Source organism: Poecile atricapillus, chromosome 2 (assembly GCF_030490865.1).
Source record: "Poecile atricapillus isolate bPoeAtr1 chromosome 2, bPoeAtr1.hap1, whole genome shotgun sequence".
NCBI lineage: Eukaryota > Metazoa > Chordata > Aves > Passeriformes > Paridae > Poecile > Poecile atricapillus.
Window position 1 is genome coordinate 58441651 of NC_081250.1, and position 22407 is coordinate 58464057.

Below are 22407 nucleotides of genomic sequence, written 5' to 3' on the forward strand. Positions count from 1 at the left end.
AACCCAAGGCAGAGCAAGTTCTTTCAACAAAAACTTCAACGCATATTTGTGTCTCCCTCTCCCTGAGGAATTTTTGAATGATTTTTAAGTGCTTATATAAACTCAGACTACTGTGGTAGGCATGCTTGTATACTTTTCATCTTGTGTTCTGTCCCGAAAAATTGAAGCAGCTCAGGTTTTCTCAGCATTTCGTGGCCCAGCAGGTGTCAGATGTTGGTACATACAGAGGCACCACCTGATGAGCTCATAGAGCTCACAGCCCAAAGCTGTGTTCAGCCCAGCTTTGACTAAGCTGACACCTTCCTGTTGTCCCTTCTCTGGGGCAGAGCAGTGAGGAGGTTCAAGGAACAGGACACATCACACAGATCAGATCCATCGATCACATCATAAGCAGCTGGTGGCCAGCGATCCCCTCCTGCCAGCCCATCGCCAGCCTTTCTCTCTCAGGGTTACCAAAGCCTCCAGCCCAACAAAAATGTCTCCTCTGTCTTCTGCACTGAAGGCCACAGATCCCAAGCCTACCCTTAGCAACCCATGTGTTTCAGAAGTAGTTCCAGGGAGGGCAAAAGAAGCTGTTGTCCAAGCAATCCACACAGATGCCAAGTACTTTGTTGGACGATTAATAAGGTAGCTTGTTTCACCACTTAAAATTCATCCAGAGGGCTCAGTCAGAATCCTCCCTGGCAAGGGTATTTTTGAACGTTCCTATTTTTGAACATACCTACGCTCCAAGTTCAGAGTGTTGTGGCTTTTTGGTTTTGCTTTGTTTTCAAAAAGGTTGATGAAAACCATTTTCCTAAACTGACAGCAACAACCATAACACATGTACAGAAACAAGATAGCAGTCTCATACAGGAAGTATTTCTGCTTTCGTTTTTATTTTATGAATACATATATAACAGATGCATAATCTTCCATTATCCAGGGTTCAAATTAACAGGTTGGGGTCTTTTTTTTCTTTTTTTTATCAAAATAGCTTAAAGAGGAAAATAAAAATCAGAATGATGGAGATGCAACATAGCCAAACCATACATTTGAAAACTTTGCTAAAATTGCTGCTGAAATGTGCCTTTGTGTGTGTGTGTGTGTGTGTGCATTGTCCCACACGGTTAAAGCCTCACCCAAGATATTTAATACAGGAATAAAAAAATGCTTTGGCATAATCAGAGATTCCTCCATGCACAGTTTATTGACATTTCTGAAATAATGAGAGAATAAAATCTGAGTATTATATCATATATAATTTCCTCTTCTTGGGAGCAATGTCTTTAAATGAAGTGGGGAAATGAAGAGGAGTTCTGTTGACAAGAGACTTTGCTTCCATACTAAGATGATTATATTAGCAGGATGCAAGAAGCTTCATATAGAAGAGATGGAGAGATATATGTATATAATGTAAAAATGGTATTTTATATGAGAAAAGAAGATTTTTCAAGATAACATAAAATGAACCACTCTAAGACTAGCTTCCAGCAAAACATTTTGCTTTATTAGTTCTATTTTCTAGCTACAAGTCAAGCTGACATCTGTCAAGCTTTTTAACTTTTCATATGGCAGTCTATAAGAAACGTTTCATGCAACGTCTACAATGCTAAATACAGGGTAAATAACTGGGATTAAACAGGTGAGGAGTAACAGACTATCATAAGGATCAGTAACAGCATATTATATACATAGAGCCATATTATATTCTCATGTCTTCACAGTAATGTGCAAATGTGACAAATATGGCTTTCATCTTTTTTTTTTTTCCTAAAGAAAGTAAGACATAATTATACAGAAGAATGTTTTAAAACACTTAGTTGGATTTCACCTTTTTGTGAAACCTGTTCAGTCTTCATTGCATCGGGGTTAAGGAGCCACCCCAACTTGGGGGTGTAGTTCGGGTGTGTTTCCAGGAGGGGGCACAGATTCCTAAGGCACAATATTAATGTTAAACATTTTTAATTTAGTCATGCTATTTTATTTTAGTTTTGTTTTTATTTATTTTTTTTTTCTTTTGGTTATGTGAATTAATAGGTTGTTGCTAGTTATATAATAAGCAGTTGATTGTAAAAAATACAATGTTGAAGGCTACACTACATGCCTACCTGTAGCTCCAGGAACATTAGCTAATCTGAAAACACACTATACAGCGCTGCATGTGAAACCGAGGTGGGTTTTTGGTAACATCCTTTTCCATACACGTAGCAGAGAGTTATAAGGCTTCTGCGGAATAATAATATTATAACTGAACAAATATTTTACACTCTTCCATAATGGTATTTACAGTTACTACAACTCATATTCTGACATTTGGTAAATAACATGTATCTTGTATGCATCCTTCTTGCCTATCTAAAGTGCTTGCTTAACTGCGTGAGGAAAGAAAATGCATACCTGCTTTAGGTGCAACAAACCCTCAAAAGAAGTAGCTGAAATATCTGCTGTGGATTTGAAATGCATTCTCAGAAATTGAAATTATTGCTAAATTCAGTGCCCTTACTAGGCAATCATCTATATTATTTGTCATATATAAATATATGCATATATACTAGTATGTATGTACATGCATACACATTCATCTATCATGTAAAAGATAGATTTCAATTTTTTGTCCATCAACCTTTTTTATTTTTGTGCTATTCAACTCACTTGTGCTATGACAGAAGCCGGATCAAAATCAGAATCTTACCATGCTACTACTACCATTCCTATGATTCATTAGCACGTAATAAAGGCAATATGCAAAAAGAAAGCTGAGATGATGACGAATCAGGAGGCTTTTGAAATGCACTGAGAATAAGGCAATAGGCTGTACATTACAGCAGAGGAAAAGCTGAGGAAATTCTGGAATTCGTGAACGTGTCTTACTGGAGTCGGGATTACTCTCCCTACTCTGCTGCAGAGTCCTATGCTTTTTTCCAGTATCACTCTCCAGAATTCAAGCTCTAGAGTTTCTGCACCTACCAACACTTTTAATGGTAGCGAATTCAAAGCTTATTAAAAATGCCCTGATGCCATAACCTGGTAAAATAAGGCACTTCCAGGGCTGTATTCCAGCAGTGCCATGCCAAAAAGGATCAGCAATGGGAAGAAGTGCTCAGATTTTGCTGAGTTTCCTAGTTTTGTCCCATGAAATGTGCCGTCTTGGAGCACACTCCCTCTTCTCTCTTTTGAGATGATTTTCTTTAAAAAAAGCTGTTTCATCAGTTGAAGTTGAGGAGCTACTTCTTTGCAAGCAAGAGGTAAATCTTCAGTTCCTGACATTCATTAAGGTGAAAGATCAGAGTGGTACCAGGCAACGTCTTCAGTTCATTCAGCATCTCTCGACTCGAGGTGACGTGCCAGCCAAGTCAAAAGTGTGTATTTCATACCAGGCCCACAGTGAAAGCTATGAGTGGACATTGGTACTGGAAAGGTCATTCCTTATAATTTCATTTACTGCAAAGAAAGAAGACAAGAAAAGGAATCGATTAGCATCTCACTGCTGCAGGCAGTTGTCCTCAGTCCACAACCCCCCTGAACTCTCACTCTTTCCTTGACAGCTTCAGTACAGCTCTGAACAGTAAGTGTGACATCACCAGGCAGCTTGTACAGGCTGATCATAGTGCAAAACCAGCAGGATTAACCGAGGTTATTAACATGCTAAATACCATGTAAAACCAGGCATCACAAAACCAGCAGCATCCTGGATCCTTGATTGCATCAAACATACTTAACATTTCAAATTGGTTACAGATAAAACATTTTATTTGCTCTAGAACTGCCTCAGAAATGTAAAGCCAGGAGGAACACAGGAGATCCTAGAATAATTTACTCCTTCCACAAAAAGCTGCTTGGAAAGTATGTTAGCCATGGTAGGTACTGGTGGCAGAAAGCTGCCAGTCAATCACTGAACCTGGGTACGTGCAGCTGCAATGCCTAGATAGAATAGAACTTCACATGCTGATTTTTTCCACTGTGGGTTGATATTAGGGGAAAAAAAAAAAATAAAAGGAGAGAGGAAACTGCTGCATGCTTGCCCATTCCCTGGAGTTGATAACATGTTTAAATATATACCCTCCCATTGTGATGACCAACACATGTGGACATGCACTCTTTACTTCTATCCACACAAACTGATGAGAGGGACAAACAAGTTAAAAAAACTCTCCTGGCAAGTGTCAGAGGAGGGAATGAACAAAGTCTGCTATCTCAGCATCAGCCAGTCAGACTGCATCTCCCCTGATAAAGTGTTGTTTTCTTTATTCACGAGTCTTCTTTCTTTCTTTTCCCCCTCCCCTGAAGATCATCAAGCAATGCAGTTTCCCACACTCCAATTATGTCCATGTGATTTTTGGCAGATGGACAGGAAATGACTGAACCTGGCAAAGGTCATCGACAGTGGACTACACAACATCCCTTTTATTTCCACTCCACCTCCCTACAGCAACTGCCACCACCTGATTTACATGGAGATAGACAAAATGCCATCAACAGGACTATCACTGCTTCTGAGCTTCTCTAACATTGCCAGGACTGGGAAACACGTGCCCACGTCATGGAAGCACCACGGAAACGCCTGCATTTTCCTTTCCTTGTGGGCTGGTCTTCACAGTAATCCAGATAATTTCATGTGTTTACTGGAAAAGACCAAGCCTGTGTAAAACCAGCTTCCTGAAGCAATTAGTTGGGTACGTTTGGTGTTGGCTTTTATGGCTTGTATTTTTTTCCTGCAGACCTATTGCCCACTTGGTAATTGCAGCACATGAATCAGTCAGGATTTGTGTCACAGGTCCTGGCCACCAAAACCAATTCTACCAATGGATGAATACACACACCATACTTCAGAGAGGAAATGTCAGTTGCATTTGTAACTATCTGTTTACAGCAGCAAACTAAGAAGTATGGAAATGAGCTGTGAAAAGACAAAGCAGTTCTTCCTCTTGAGAGTGTCGTGGAGCTCATCTTTAATATTACCAAACAGCAAAAACAAATTGAAGCGGCAAGCCCTGCACTGAGGCAAAGATTGTTTTGCACGCATCCAAACCCAGTCAGACGTGCCTCCCCATTTACATGTGGCCAGACTCCAGAGAGCCTTAGGGACTGAGCCTCTGCCTCAAATGAGAACAGCATACTTCTGTGGAATGATTCTGCCACGATTCTTTTGTGAAGACCACTTCCGTGATAAACTTGTCAAGGCACTCTTGGGTCTGCAGCAATACTACACAGCAATACCTTTGTGTTTTATGTGACAATGAAAACGAATCCTCCTACCAGCCAGGCAGCATCATAGTCTTGCTAACTTTCCCTCAAAGCTTCTGTTAAATCAAATAAAATTAAGACACTAGTCAGGGCTATCCTCACTCTTGGTACAGTTACGTTGTGCTTAGAAACATTAAACAATGAATCTTCACAGTACTTCTGTAAAATGTGAACATAAACATCACTGGTATTTCGTGGGGACAGGGAGGTGGAAATGTGAAGGGCCTCCCCATCAGGATTAGCACCAAGACATCTCAAATCTCTGACTAATGCTGTAGCACTTGCTGAGTTACTCTTGCTTGATTCTTTCAGTAAAACTTTCAAAAGCAACAGCCGCAGCCTGCCAGCTCATGCTTTCCCCTATTAAAGCATATAGCAAAGGTATTTTGGAAGCAACTTTATCCAAAGGTCCATCTCCAAAACTAGCTTAGGCACTCAAGAGGCTGCCCCTTCCAGTCACTCCAGGTACCCACAGCTGATCCTCTGTCACTTGAGGGCTGTAGGACACGTCATACCCCAGATACGACACGACTTTTCCTTTCAGCTGGGAGCCCACCTGCCTTGGCTCAGGCCATAAGACCACGGTGCTCCTTGAGTCATGCTCTCCTCATCTCTCAGCAGCCAAATCAATTTGCCCCCAGCTGAAATCACTCATATTTTGTTATTGACTCACAGCAGTTCATTGCTTGTTTTTATTTTATATGACTTTCTTAAGAGAGGTGGACTTCTGCTACCTTGATGAGTAAGCCTGGTGTCCTCATGCAACAGCATCTGGCAGCTGTTCAACAACAGTCACTAGACAATGTCACCATGGACTTGGGAGACAGCTGAACCTCAACATAAGTGCACCCATTGCCACCAGACATCACAATCAAACAGGGCTAAAACCACCAAGAGGACTCTCAACATCTCCTCCACAGTGGTCTGTGCACAGCGTGGCTCAGACACAGCTCTCTTTATTACACTATTTCACTTGCCGTTTGCCCTTTATCCAGTGCAGTGTCAAAAATTCAAAATATTCCCAATAATGTAGTGGAAAAAACCTGCAGAGAAGGACAAGGGTGCATGCAGGAGTCCCATGTGGGGGAATACGTGGCAGCACAGCTGATCTTGCAGCAGCAGACCGCTAGCAGAGATGAAAGGGGAAGTGTGATCTGAGCGGGTTTTCCCTCACTGCCCGCTGCGACACCTGAGGTTGTAAGGAAAACCCTCTGGTGGGTGGGAATGGGGGAAAACCAGGAGGCAAACGCATTTGAGGTGTACTGGGTGATGCTTGCTGGGTTTGGCTAGAAGGATGCTGCCCACCACCCTCAACTGCATGGTCCAGCACTCCCATGAGGACTCTCCACATTTTTTATTTCTGACTTCTGGAAAATTTGCTTCCTTTTAATATTCCAAAACACGTTAACATTTTTGGTGCATGCTAGGGAATGTTATATTTTGCATCAAATGGGAATGTCTTGGAATGTTTTGTTTGACCCCAAACTGGTTCTTCTTTCGTTTGTCAAGAAAACATCAATATTCTTGTTGTAGGCTGACCCAAGACTGACCTTCCCAACAGCAAATCAAACCTCTGTTACTGAAGTATGGTTCTGCTGGAGCATCCTGTGTGCCCATCCACACCAGTGTTATAACTACCACTACAGTCAGCTCTTTGGGAAAGAGCATACCTCCAGTGGTGCTTTCCCTAGTACACCGTTGCTCTGCTGGAAGACTTTGTGAGCCAGAGGGCTGCATCCTTGCTTCTAATGAATTTTGATGAAATTTCTTCTGTTAAGTTTTCTAATAACCTTCTGAACCAGTTTTGGCCTTCAGTTTTCCATAACAATGGGTTCTGCAGTGTAGGGATGTGAGGGTGGAAAAAGTACTTTATTTTCTGTTTTAAATTTGTTTCTTGTAAATTTAACTCATGTTTCAAGTAAATGAGCTGACTGTTCCCTGTTCACCATCTCCTTCACCATCTATCCCTTTGGTAGCCTCAGAGCTCCACTTGGTCATGTAGGACCACTGCAGAACTTCCTAGAGAGGCAAGATCTGATCCTGCAGATAAAGTAATTGGCATTTTTCTCTAGGCTTCCAGATTTGTAACAAAGTATTTTTTATTTAGTTAAAGAGAATCAGCTGGTTGCAGTCTTGAATGCTCAAGTTTTGACTTCTAAACCTGCTACTACTACTACAAGAGGACTGTGCGTGGTTAACAGAACAGCAGCATTCCGTGCAAGCAGTATTTTGGCCCAGGTTTGAGCTTCATTCCTAAAGCAAATGCTGGTCTTTGATTCCGCAGCTGCTTGGATACACAACCATTCGTGTCTGCAGTACCATTCCAGGAGTAGCTGGGTTTTGAAAAAGCACAACATTCTTCAAAGAAAGGTTGCAATTTACACTCATTACAAGGCTTTACACTAATTTTTAAAACAACATAACCTGAGTACTAACGAAGACCCGTTTTATAACCAGGACAGATGAAATCCAAATGATTACCCAGCTTGTTGCAGGCCCTACATACAGCTCTAGCAGCAGATCTGGGATAACATGCAAGAAGTTTAATCTTCAATGCCTAGAGTAGCACAACACTTCCCTTAAAGCACCAGGTTGATCCCTATCAGACCAAACAGCTGAGTACTATGATTTACAATGCCTTTGTCATCAGATTTCTTTTTTCACTGTTTTTCTGCTGGCTTTGGGGGAGTAGGCCACTGTCACTTTCATAGCTAACACCTACGGTTCCCCACAATGCCTTCTCTCAACTGGTATTTTCCATTGTCATGTTCAGCTTTTCCACTGTCAGAAAAGTCAAAAAATAAGAATGCTGAGAAATGCAGTTAACACGTGACCTCTCTACCTGTCAAGGCTTTTGAAAGAGGAACCTTTCCTTTGCTAAACAGCAGATGCCACAGTAGCAGGATGTGGTGAGCTGTTACCCCACATTTTAGTTTAATAAGGAGTTTTTTCCTCTTGTATTTAATTTTGCTTTGAAATGCCCTTGCAATGGAAATTTCTGCTTTACTAATTAGCAAAATCAGTGTCTTACCGATGAACCAGTTTGGGTTCCTGCACGGAACAGGACAACCAGATATATCTGTACAAATGTGGGTTCCATATATAGACGTGAACTTCATAGGAAATGTAGTATTTTTAACATTTGGTGGCTGTACATAGATTCCATCAACTGGCAAGACTTTAAATTTCTGCAGATTTCTGCTTTCCTTGCATCCGACTACTAATATGGATAACAATGTGGCCTTCTGCTTTAATAAAATACCTGTTCCTCTGAGACAAAGTTCTGCCTTCCAGCTCAGACACTGATTCTGCTCGGAGCAAAGAAGTTACAAGGTCAGTAGTGCAGGGAGTTGGGACAGGGCATATGCACAGGGTTTCCCCAACTGGGGAGCTTTTTGGGGATACAAATAAGAGAGTTTGGAAGACTTCATACTCCTAAAGGTGAATGTCCCCAAAGAATCTGAAAAAATGGGAAGTGAGTGGAGAGCCATGGTCAAACCCACAATTATGAAGTGCTAAATCTACAGTTTTGTGGGTGAATGGTATCAGTTTGAAAAGATAGCCCATTCCCTTTTCATTTTGCCAGCAATAACATTAAGCCTCCAGCTTCTGGCTGTCTTGCTGTCTTGTCACACATGTGGAAATCAAAGATCATTGTTCCCATGACTTCAATCCATGTCAGCAGGACCCCAGAAAGGCTTGCACAAGGAGTCTGAGTAGCGGAACTCTAGGTTGTATTTACTGTTGTGCCCCTTTATGACCCTTTACTCTTCTCTTCCACAAGTGAGCTTTGTGGCTCTTCACTCCTTTTTAATAGACAGAGAGGTGTGATAAGAGTTTAGCCAAAAGGACATTCAGAGGTTTTGCACTGAGCTTTGTGATTCACATGCCCCTGTTGCCCTGGAAATAGCAATGGCATCAACTCAGCTCCTTCAGCATAGTTTTTGGTTTTCTTATCAATAGAAAGTGCCACATGGCATGTCCCAAGACATCCAGGCATGCAGGGTCATATGAAGTTTCTATCCAGAGCTGACTAACCAACCTCTGCTCGTTACTTCATGTCCACCTGTGTCTGCTGGGGACCACTGCCTCTAACATGGAGCAGAACTGAAGACAAGAGGCTGAGATGCCGTAACGCCCTCTTGATGAAAATGAACAAAAGCAGCCTGCTCTGGCTCGTTCACATGGTGTGGAAAATACAAGTAATACCAGCTGCACCTTTCAAGCTATGTGTGTGGAACACCTGCGGTAAATCACGCTCCGATTCTGCCATGTCCGGACAATAGCGCTTCATCTTTCAGATGGGTGTAGCTGCCCAAGCAGCCATGACTGGAGACGTCATTTGGACAGTGTTTGATACTGGTCAGACTGCACAGCTTCTGTGTCACAGCCTCCAGAAGGTCTGAGCAACCTCCAGAAACAAGTAGCAGTCCTGAAAGCAAAACTGCCTTGGTTTTGGCTCATTGTTTTTGGCAGAACTCACTAGCTCAGGTCAAGCTTTACATGGGTACAACTATGGCGACACCCAGGTCAGGGATCTCTCCACACAGCTCATTACACAGTGTGGATGTACCCACAAGTGCTCTGAATTTCTGCTGTCACTATTCAGCACAAGAAGACAGCCAGGGACACATAGCTCTGGAGTGACTATGTGAGTTTGACGCTGACACCACGCTACCTGTAGTAATGCTTTGTAGTATGACATTCACTTTGCTGCCTATAATTATTGCCCTCGGATTTTTTCCACCAGCAGTGATGCCACATCTTGCTCCATCAGGCTTCGGTGCTCTCGTACACCCTTCTTTTAGATGAAATGCCACATGTTAGAATCACTGAAGAGGAATTCGAAGTTGCAAATGAATGCAGAGGAAGCCGAAATACAGGAGGAAAGTTTTTTTTTTTTTCATATCTCCATGTAGAGATTTTATTTTAAGAGAAAAATGGCTAAATATAGATGCATATACAGTGACTAAAAAAATTAAGCCTCTAGTATAAACCATCCCATGACTGAAATTCTACAGTTTTTATCAGGGTACCTACTTCCTCACTATTAATACTTTTTGACCTATGAAAGCTGCAACAAACAACACAGAACTGTTACTCAAATCACAGAGAAAAATAGGTTTTTCTTACAGAAACTCTTTTCTCAAAGCTAGTAAGTATTGTCCAGTGAGTGAGGCAAAACATCAGAAAACAGTGATATAAATTCCTGAGGTGCCAGACTGTAATGCAAAACTATAGATCACATGAAAGCTTACTGAATTAAAAACCAAACAAAACAAGTCTTGTGAAGCAGTGGAAAATATAACTTCACACGTTCCATAAAGAAGTCAGATCTTGTTTTACCTCAGGTGTCCTGGATGTGTTTAAACCTTAAGCTTATTTTTATCTGTTTAATCATAATAAGCCACTACCACAGGGCACGCTATTTTTGGAGACAGCGAATAGGACAGTGGAGCAAGTGAGTGACAACAAGTAGCAGGTTTTAATAAAACATGATCCTTCCATAGGAACGTCAGCTTGGCACGACGGGAAGGCATTGTTGTGCATGACAGCCATCACCACGGAGTCATTTTCCTACCTGCTCTACCCTCTGCCTTATTTAGTTTAACAACTCCAAGTCTCCCAGGGTGGCTGCACTGTGGAGGGCTAATGGGAAAGGTTCCTCGTAGTGTGATGACAGCACTGTGCAGCAGCAGTTTAACTGGGGCTCTTGAATAGGTGCCCAGACTAAATGAGTCCCATCCTATTGCACCAAAATTTCTGGGTTTCGTTTTTTTTCATCCCTCCCATATGCAGCCCTGGAAACGCCCTGCGTCTCTTGCTCTGCAGACACTTAGGGATGAATTCCCCTGCTGCTGGAAATTAGCACAGGAATCAGCAGAGCTGCAGTGATTTCCAACACACTGGAGTCTAAACTTCAGCTTGTTTTTACTCTTAGTCTGAGGATGGCTGCACTCAATCTGATTTGACCTTTTTACCAAAGAATCAGAGACCCAAGATGAATTTCAGGTAGCCCTCACTGAGGCCAACCTTGCCTGGGGACACAGGCATTTGGGCTGTGCAGAGGCTGCAGGATCTGCCCCAGTATGATGCAACGCTCATCTTACACACACATACACACATGTGTGAGGGTAAGGCTGGGCAATGAACAAATAAACCACATTTTAACCAAAACGATGTGTTTACGTTCCTAAGAGCATCTGTAAGGGAAACAAAACAGACATATTTTACGTTTTACACAAAATTTCCACACAACAGAAAAACTACACAAATGTTACCTAAGGCAGCCAAAACCTGAGCTCAGCGCTGCTGGAAGCTTTGGAGGTACCAGTCCAGAAGGAGTAAGGAAGACCATGCACTCCTTTGCCATAGACAACAGGAATTTTGCCCTGTCATGAGCAACATAGTAATGCAAATTGATCCTGGTGAAGAGTTCTCCTTTTCAATCTAGTCCCCAACAGTGAAACAGTGCTGTCAGAACTCAGTGCTGGCATTCAGAACTCATGATTCGTGCCCTGAAGCATGACAAGACTACATTCAAAATCAAAACAAATTTTAAGCAATTCTGCATTTGCATATTCTTCTAGCCTCCAGACGTCTCTGGCAGTGTTAAATCCTGAATGCCACCGAAATGAAACTTCCTTTTTTTGTCTTTTTACTCTCATTTTCCTGATCCCATATCCCAAGGTTTGCTGTACCTCAGAACTGGCTGTCAACTAAAGCATGGATAACACTTGAGGCTCTCAAAGTATTCTGTGGTTAGAAAAGCAAGGTTAAAGCCCACCTGATGGCCCCAAGGGCTCACAGCTTCCAAGGTTCACCAGCAGTGAATAGGAGAGGGGAAGTGGGACTGGACCATGTCACAAAGCTCTGAGCCTGATGCTGAAGGCTGCTACTTGGAGACTTCATGCCCTGCCAAAGGAGCATCCCATGTGCAGGCATCCAGCTGAACACTGCTGATTTCTGTGGGCAGTTGACACCACCCTTTAAGACCACACATGGGCACCTTTATCAGGTCAGACCTTTCTACAAAACTCAAGAAAGAGCTTTTCTCCACATGCTGGAAAAGTGACAGATTAGCTTTAGAAAATAAATAATTCTGGAGGTACAGGAGGGAAAAAAAGGGAGCAAGAGAAGGTCCATAATATCTACGGCTTACTGATTTCAGAGTTTAAAAAAAGCCAAATAAAACTGAATTTCTCTATTGATTATACAATTATTAATCTTTTTAGAAGCTCTTCCAACATTGCACGTAATGAGCAATTCATCAAAGCATATTAGGTGCCACAGAAGTTGCATTCAATATAAAGGGGTCATTAAGTTTCTTGTAATTGCACATTACTGAAGCTTTCGTTAGTTCTAAATCAAATCAATGGGATGTGCATGTATGCTCTTTAATTGACTTTATGTAATAATAGTGTGGCCTCTAGTGATCCTCTGGAATCCTCCAAAATGAGCCATTTTGCACTGCTGTTCATAAAATACCAGCTTGTGTGCAGCTGGGCATATCAAGTAAAGCAAAGAAACAATAAATGGAGGAAAGAAAGAAGCACCTTAGATCACACAGTAGTATCTGCTGAGTGCCCTTTTCTTTCCATGGGTAAATGGCCAAGAGACTTTATTCTTCTTCCACTCAACCAGCCTCAAAGTCTGATGAACTTGAGCAGGAGTAACATGGTCTCAAGAATGGGAGTGTCCTGGAGACAGGTTAAAACAGGGTCTGTATGATCTGTTTCTGAGCAAGAAGTGTTTGGTTGTCTTTTTCTTCTTTTATTTTTTTTTCTTTAATGGACCCAACTTGCCATATTATCATCACCATATCAACTCCTCTTTCCCTTATAGCCCTTTTCATCAGTGAAGTGCATGCCAAACAGAAAAGATCAGTGTCATTATTCACATCTCCCAGGAAAGAGGGCACCTTGGCAGGGACAACAGGAGGATGCCACTGTGTAGACTATACACAAAGTGCCTATGGCACAACAGGTGGCCACCGCTGGGACACATCTGTGCCTTGCCTGTGCAAAGGCTGAGCCTTGTTTGGTAACCTCTGATTCACAGGGGTTTTGCTCAGTCAGATGAAATGATAACCATGAAGTGACTCAGTGAGTGGCCACATGATGCTGAATGGAAGAGAAAGGCTGGGTGGGGCTAATAAAATTTTTATGTGTTTGATAAGGGTAAAGAAATCCACCTATGTGCCTGCTGGGGACTAGGCTGGGAAAGGTCACACAAGCTGGGGGAAATCCTTAGGTGATGGAACACAGCTGCTAATCTTCAGCAGTGGGCAAGAACCTGGGCTGGCTCTGGGAATCTGGACTGGTGGCTGCAAACAGCTGGCAAAAAAAAAATGGATGCAATAAAAAACTGTCATGCAATAAATTTGCTTTTGGCATGATGACCTGGTCACCACCATAATGTGAGCTGTAAGTAATGCCACAGGATTTCATTTCAACCATGGCAGCATCTGTTGCTGGAGAACACTACAGTTCAGAGAGGAGTGCATGTCCTCCTCATCATGGCTCCTTGGACAAGAGCACTTGGCAATGCTTAATGACACTCTTGCAGTGGCTTTGTACCACCTTAACTAGGGACAAACCTTTTGGGAGGTAACGAAACCTCCATCCAGCTTGGCTGGGAAGCTCTGATCCAAAGGCTGATTTAAATGGACTCACACTGGAGACATATCAGTGGCAGCTTGGGCCATGATGGGGAAACCCCCAGGATGTTAGTGGACACTATCCCCAGTTGGAGATGTGGCTGTGAAAACCACTGCATCCAGACTGTTCCTGGATTCCAGTACTCCTTGGATGATAAAACCACCTACAGCAAGCATCTCAGATTATAGCAGCTGGAAGAATACTCTTATTTGTATGTGGTCCCAATGTGACAGAGCTGCAAACATGACAAAATGTCTTTTCCTCTTTTCTCCTCTCCCACATGCTGTGTCTAGCTGCAGAATGGCTCAAGCTCTGGCTGGACTGACAGAGCAATGTCAACAGTAAAATCACCACATGCAGTTGCAAGAATTCAGTAAGAATCACAGCTGGGCTCTCAGGGAAGACAAAACCTTCCCCCTTGCAGCTCAGTGCTTGACACAAGAACCCTGCTGATGCTCAATGCTCCCACTAGAGAGGAAATGTATTCTGCCCCAAGAACGAAGCACTGTAAATCTGCAGCCAGCACTAGAGAACTAGGGAAAAGGCACTTGAGAGCAGGTGTACAACACTCATCTCTCAAACACACTTAAGGACCTGAAATTTTATTCAATATGTTTGCATTGCACTTTCCAAACAACCACTCTCAATGTGCAACAGGCTTCTTTTTTGCCTCTTTTTGAGTACCTGGACTTCAAAACCCTTGCTTCTCAACAGCTGAGAAATGACAGGGTGCTTCCATGGCCCAGACTGTGATTTCACAGCACATCCAAACTCCAGCAGGAGCTGGCCTGCACTTTTGAGAGGTGCTCCAGGCAAAAAAAAAATGAGTGGAGAAACTTTAACAATAATTCAAGAAGACCTTTAAAAATTTAATAATGCTTTGATGAAGAAAACTGTCTGCTTTCATGAGATTCAGCCAGGTCAAATCAGCTAATTCAGAGCAGGAGGTAAATGCATGGAGGCTAACATAGCAGCTTTGGAAAATCCACTCAACTACACATTGCTTGAAGGGGCAGGCAGGTCCCCTCTCCCTGGGAAGCTCAGCCAGGACATGCAGACCACAGGACCTAGCTGTGGGCATGCAGATGTGCAACATCTGGCTCTCCCTTCAGAAGCATCCTTGCAACAAGAGCAACCCAGCAAGGGTCAGCTCTTGCTGAAGGTCCTGTGAACCAAAAGCTTTTCAGTCTGGAGCTTTGGGGACATCAAGGACATTCCACTGATGAGATAAAAGAAAAAAATGCAACAAAGGTTTTGATGAAAGGCCATGCAAATTGATTGTTGTTTGCTCCACAGAACAGCCTTTCTGGTGCACCACACCTTTTGTAAAACATAGTTCCATGAAACAAATTATTATCTCCAGTAGCTTCCGTCTACTCACATTTCTGAAATACTTTCATTCTGAACTGTTTTGAGAGGAAACATTAAAAAGAATGGAAACCTGGCAATTCATCAGATGGAAACCTTTGTTTCCATTTCACAGAATAAGAAAAAAAAAAAGAAGAGAGAATTAAAAAAGAATACCCAACATTAACTGCTAGGTAGAGGAATGAAAGATAAGCAGAGGTCAGGGACTGGGAGCACTGGTGTGCTGCATGCATTTGTCTGCTCCTGGATGTGGTTCTAAAGGGTGGGTCAGGTCTGTGTTTGCTGTTCTCATTCAAACCCACATAAACACCTAGCTAGAAACTGGGTTTTGACAGATGAAAATTCTATTTCCTTAAAACTAACAAAATAAAAACCTTGAAAATTTTTTTTCAAAGCATGGTCTGCTTTGCAAAGGCTCTCCTGCTCAAGACACAGAGCAAATATTTACAGGTGCTGGGGAGACACCATTTCCTCCCTTTAGGCTTCAACCTGGTGTCCGCCACATGATTTTATCCATTCAATGATTTTTTTTTTTTCCAGACATCTGCCAAGAGGAAATAACTTTGCTGTATTGGGAGTCTGGGAATCCTAGAAAACAATCTTAAATCCATAAAATAATTGAAGTGCAGTTTTACTGAGCTGTTCAGTTCGATTCTGATTTTTACTACAATGTCAACAAGAGTTTAATTTGTTTTAAAGTTTAGGTTCTTAAATCTGAGTGATATACGGTAGTTTACAGCTTGCTGGCAACAGCTACTGTGGAAAAAAAAAATGGAAAGTGCATATAAAGGCGGTTCTAACTTTGACATTGTGAAAGCAGGGAGCAGTGCCAAGAGCAGCAAACAGCATGGCTTTCCCAATCCTGGCTGGCTTTAGGGACTGCTTGCTATTGACATCAGTCGCTATGGGATACATTTCCCTGCCCTAACAAATCTCATCTGGAGCCTGTAATTAAAAAAGAAATGTCTCAAAGTGTAATTTCTTTCCCTAAAACATTTACAGATGTTAACTAGATTGCTAATAGTGTGAGATGTCTGTGGGTGGACATCTTCCTCCTTATCTGCTGTGTCAAAGGGGACAATTTATTTATTAAAACCAGTCCTAAAGATAGTAATTTTTCTGCATGCATCTTTGTGTATGGGGGTGGTGGTGTCTTCTTCTCTAAACTGCTTGCTGAATGAACGAATTGGAGGTGTTTTTCTTTATAGTTTTTTTCTTTTCTTTCAGAAGTCATCTCCCAAGTCAGCCTGATTTAAAAGGTACTCAGAGTGACTAAAAATGTCTTTCCTAAGCAGATTAAGAAGTATCACATCTGAGCTGTAAAATTATAATAAAAATAATAGAGCTAATAGAGCGTAGTAGTAGTAATAATAATAATAATAATAATAATAATAATAATAATAATAATAATAATAATAATAATAATAGAAACAGTGATGTAAGTTTCCTGCTCCAGTGACTTTCCACCAGTGTCTTTGGCTGGCAGCCCTTGGTAAGTGCTGCTAAAATCATTTACAGGAGCTGCTGGATGGCCATGGAAGCTGATCTGCTTCAGGTGCACACCAGACATGTGAGGGGGAGAACATGAAAAAGGGATGAGAAACACAGGTCTCTGGGGTGGCAAGAAGTGGTTTTCTTGGCTGTTGGAGAGGGTGGCAGCCCCAGCTCTGCCATGGAATGCTGCTCCCAGCCAAGAACTCCCCATCCCACATGGCCCTGTAGAGCATCTCCTTGGTACCCCGCAGGAGGTGATGCCCAGATGCACAGCCCAGACACAATTGTCTGCTTGGGTCTTTCCCTCCACCAACTTCCCCCGCTCTCGCTTTTCATTTTCTTTCTTCAAGCAGCTTTGATTGGAGCCAGAGCCTGGGGTAAATCAGAGGAATTTCTAGATTTTTCTGAGTGCTGTGAGCTCTTGCTGTTTTCCGATACCTACTTCCTGCCATATCTAAAATAACAGCAGCTGCAGGGGCCTGATAGAGAAGAGCTCCAGGGGAGAAATTCTCACAAATGGGGTGGGAACAAAAAAAAAAAAAAAAAAAAAAAAAAAAAAGAAAAAAGAAAAAAAAAACTTATTAGGGAGATGATAACACAGAGAACCAGCATCAGATTCATTGTTGGAGTTGATAGGCTGTGGATGTTGTTGTCAGAAGCAAACAAATCCTGTAAAATGGCCATGGGAATAAGTCTCCATGTTTTCTGGGATAACAGAGGTAGCTTTACAGCACTTGTCCTATTGTATGGAGTATCATGCCTCGATTAGCTAATGTCTCTGAGGGCCAGATAAGTGAGGATGAATGCCCTAGAAGCTTTCATGCTTTCTCTGTGGTGTGGCTATCTATGGAGAGCTGCAACAGAAATCTTTGTACACAAACAGAAGGCCCCCTCTTTAGAGAAAAACATCACAGAAAATGGAAAATTGTTGAAATTACATTGTTTTCCATGGAGAACACATGGTGCAGTGTTGTCATTGTCTCCTTACAGACCACATGAACGAGTACAGCCACTAAAGAGACTTCCAAAATGGTCCCACAAAGGGACCTTATATATTTGTATGTGAACAACTGCAAGAGAAGAATGTCTCTGTCCTACTGGCATAAAGGGGGACACTCAAACAAAATATACTTATGCACCATTCAGCATGCAAGAATACATTGAGATCTCCTTGAGATCCCTTGCAACAAACATTGCTTAAAATATCAGCACATCCAAACAACCAAAGTGAGCGTGCTTGAAACACTTGCAAGCAGTGAAATACAGGCAGAATTTCAGGTTATTGTATGTGTCATTACCCTAACATATTAATGTAATTCTACAGTTATTCTGGGAGCTATAACTTGTGTCTGCATCAAGTTTTGGGTCCTGAAACTTTCACCCAATATTAGAGATTTTCATGAATTATTTCTTTTCAACACAGGACTTTTTAAAAGAGTATTAAATGAATGTTATCATGATTGTGAATTGGAGCCTGATCCAAAGAGCACAGGAGACAACTGAAGAATTCCTACTCGCTTCAATGAGCTTTGCATCAAGCTCTTATTAAGCACAGACAGACATCTGGAAAGGTAGTCTACAAATATGCAATGTACTGGTCTGATCGCCTGGCAGGAAAAAATACCAGTCACTGTATTGTAAACAGTCTATTTTGTTCATTATTCCCAAAAGATCATTTGAAATGTTTTAATGCTGATACGCAAAAGAGGCAAGAGGATGAGTTCCATTATTTTGCCTGAATTTTGAAGCACACAAGACTTCCCTGAGGTCGGCAGACTTCTGATTTCCACCACTTGAACAGAACAAGCACATTTCTGTGTTTACTTCAGTGTGCTGGTTTTAGTGCATATGCATGTGGGTACAGTGTGATCCTAGAGCCCTACCCACTTCCCAGGGAATAGTGGAAAACCATGCACAGGGTTTTAGTAGCAGAATGTAGTTTTTCTTTTCTAGATTTTAAACCAATTCTCTAGAACTAAAAATCTTTGCTTCACTTGAGTACACAGCACAGCTGCCAATTTTTAGTTGCTAAAACAAGATCATGTTAAAGTACTTGGTTCTTCCCATCTTCAAAAGAGACTCTTTAAGATATGAACCATATTTGGTTCATATTCAGGTAAGTAAACGAAGTGGCCAAGTTTAGACAAACTAGATAATATTCTGACAAAAAAATCATAAAACTGAAACTAGCTAAGCCTTTTTTTTTTTTTTAATAAGTCACCCTTGACAATACAAAGAGAGTGAATTTGTATTCCTGTACAAGTAGAAGTAGTTAGAAAATATGAGGCATTGCCTAATCCTGTTTTAAGCACTGTTTTGGCTGTGCTGCCTTACATATGCTTATAGAGCAGTACATTTATAGTAAACTGGGTAAGGAATTTGGGAGCAGGATTAACGAGCTTTCCTTTCACACTAGACTAGATCAGATCACAGTAGGAGTTCAATCTGCAACAATTCCTGACTTTTGTGAAGAAAAGCAAGCATAGTGAAGGTCGGAGACAGTCTAAAGAGCAGCATGGCAATTATTTACTGACATGAGACTGGAAAGAATATCACATGGAGCACAACTTGGACTTTAGACACGTAGGAAAGAATGGTTCATTTTATGCCACTAATCACAGCCAAGGATTAAGATATTTTGGAAAAGCCCTATTATTTCTCATTCTGCAAGCCCGGATTTCATTACTGGTAAATCATGAAGTTTATGAAGTCCATTCATACAAATTGATTTCCTTTCCTGATTTCCATTGGCATGTGAGACAGATACATAACAGAAAGAAAAGTTTTCAAAGGAAAAGCAGAAGAAAAAGATACACAGAAATGTCTGTTAGTACTTAAAAGCAAGGTAATCTCAAGTAAGAATGTAGCTAGAAGAATTGTCCTTGCAGCTAGTACATTCATTCTTAAATAAATCCGTTTTGGGTCTGAACAGGTAGAAATCAGTTCAGCTGCACTACAATTAGATGGATCTATGCTGACTTACTCCAGTTGCCTCTATCAAAAATACACAAAGGTAGGTTCTCCCATTCATAAGATTTTCATTTTGCAGCAGCAATGTAAAATCTAGATGTCTTTCCCGTATTACGAGAAATATTCCCACCTACACATCTCAGCAAAGAATTCTTACAATCATTTTAGTGTCACAAGATGTGGGGTTTTCCCCCTTCAGTGGTGCTTCCCCCCAATGAAAGTTTTTCATATGAAATGTAAATCTGTCTTCAGACAACTTTTTGAACACAGCTATTTTTCCAAAAATAGGCACAGGGAGGTGGTGGTCATATCCCTCAGGGGATCATGCACAACAGAAAGCACGTTACAGCCTCATCTGGCGTCACAAGCATCTGCCAGCTCCTCCCTGAAGCAGGCTCTTAACTGACAGCAGAGAAACTGTGCTGGCTGCTGCAGAAATCCAGATTTTATTGTCAGAGAAACTATAACAATAGCCCTGAAACATAAGGTGTACATCTGGCTGACCTCTGGCTGGCTGACCAAACGTTTTTAGGGTCACAACTCACACCATGAGATGTAAACAGTCTTGTCTTATCTATCTTACCCCCTTCCTCACTAAAATAAACGACAGTAGATTTGCCGCAAATTTCAAAAGCAGATTTTTTTTCCTGAATATTCATCTAACAACCAAAGAAAAGGTCCATCCATTTGTAGATTCCTTGGCAGGAAATCTGGCATCTCTATCGAAGTCTGCTCACTTTTCATACACTCCTCTGTGCTGAGTGCTTGAATCCAAAATATTCCTTATAATAATAAAGTCTACCCTACAGTTAGCTAATGGTACTGTTATGCAAGAGCAGGCCTTGGCTCCAGCAAAGTAATTCATGGCAGCAGAAGGTGCTGTGATTTAAGATGGTGATGTTCCCCATAACAAAATTCAGTGGAAGGGGAGGGATTATAGAGGAGTTTTCTCTTTTACTTTAGCAGATTATTTTTAATTTTTTTTATTTTTTCTTCAGAAGTATCCAAGTGATTTTGGTCTGGAAACACTTAAAAATTTTTGATGAGACACCATTCAGTCCAGGTGCTTTTCCTAAGATAATATTAAATATAGCTTTGGAAATTTCAGCAGATGTTCTGATTTTTTCTAGTTCAAAATTTCTTTTGCTACTACTTTGCCTTTATGTAAAGAGCTGACTCTAATTGATTCTTTAATACAGTGATTCATAATCTGTTGTGAATCTTCTGTTAATTTACTTGAGAGTCTGTTATTATTTTCCCTGATTTAACACATCCTGTTTTAGAACATACATCAAAGTTGATGGAAAAAATTTTCATGGCACTTGGATCACATCCTAAATGTAACTTGAATGCCATCTTTCAAGAGTTGCAAAGTAAGGGGATTTCCTGTTTTATTCTTCAGTTTATATCTTTGAAAGTGAGATTTTACAAATCCTCAACTGCCTTTTCAAGGTCTGATCACTTCTACTCCTTCTAGCATTATTTTTTCTGGGTAGCTCCAACTGGGGAAAATCAATATAAATTCTTATTTTTCTCATTTTTACTGAGTTCCCTGTTACACTCTAAGCCTTAAAACTGATATGAAAATTTCTCACTAAGTTCAGGTGATGGGACTATATTTATTCTAAGACTGCTTCCCACCCCCTTCCTTTTCACCATATTTCTGAGGGGGTTTTGGTTTCCCTATGGGAGCTTTCTTCACCCAGTGGCAGCTCTGAAGCCTTTTCCTTGCCCCTTAGAAAACCTGTTTATAGAACACAGAAATAAGCCATGGGGTTATTTGAAGGCCCTGCCCTAGGGGAGCTGCCCAACAAACCTTTCCACCTGCAGGCTATGCAGCCATCTCACTGCAGATCAATACAGACAGAAAGGCTCCTCTACCCTCTCTCCTTGGATCTATATAAGTTTAAGGAGCGCAATGCTCATTTCATCATCTCCTCTCATTTTTCTCTACACTTAAATTATTCTGGGGCAAAGTGAGGTGTTCTTTAGACATACTTTTCCATGGCAGTCAAATCCTGGGCTCTTACTACTCATATGTACCATTTCACTTTTAGACAAACTCCTCTCTCTCACACCCACACTCATCCTTTCCCCTCTTCTTCCAGAATTTATCTATGCTTTTTTTTTTTTTTTTAATGGGTGTGTTATATTTAACCTTCCTTTCATTTCTCTTTTTCTCAGGCCTTCTTTCACTCTAATTACGCCATCAGGTAGTTTCACAGCCATACTCGAAGTCTGAAACTTTAAAATGCTTGCTGACCATGACAGCTTCATGAGACAGCTTCTATGTTGTTTGCTTTACTAAGTTTCCAAAACAGAGTAAATGTATAAACACACATTTACTTGTCACAAAGGGCCCCATCCCCTCATCCCTTCCAATGTGCTGAATCCTTTGCAGCCCATGCAGAGCCCCAGCTTTGACTGAGGGTCCCGGTGTCTTGCAGCACAGATCTGCCTCTGCCAGCAAGCACGCACCAATTAAGCTGAGGGCTGCAGCTATCTCTGGAATTGTGCGTTAGCTACTAAAATAGCACCAAGAAGCTGCTTTCACATTAGCATGTCCTTCTGGCAAACCTTTCCTTAACTTCAGCACTGCTGGTTCCTCTTTAAGGCTTTAGTTTACGGCATGAAATATCTGGGATATTGGACTGCGAAAAGGTGAGCCTGAACCCTCTAACCCCAAAGA

At 41.4% G+C, this 22407-nt stretch overlaps 1 protein-coding gene across 5 annotated transcripts in view; it reads right to left on the reverse strand.

Moving 5' to 3' along the window:
- Window positions 1-850: 850 nt before the first annotated feature.
- NFATC1 (nuclear factor of activated T cells 1) overlaps window positions 851-22407 on the reverse strand; it is a 110785-nt gene continuing 89228 nt past the window's right edge. For all 5 annotated transcript variants that reach the window (XM_058831332.1, XM_058831327.1, XM_058831329.1 and 2 more), the window contains one exon: window positions 851-3423. In XM_058831332.1, coding sequence (XP_058687315.1) covers window positions 3374-3423 — 50 coding nt within the window. In that variant the 3' untranslated portion in view covers window positions 851-3373. The remainder of the gene's footprint in view (window positions 3424-22407) is intronic.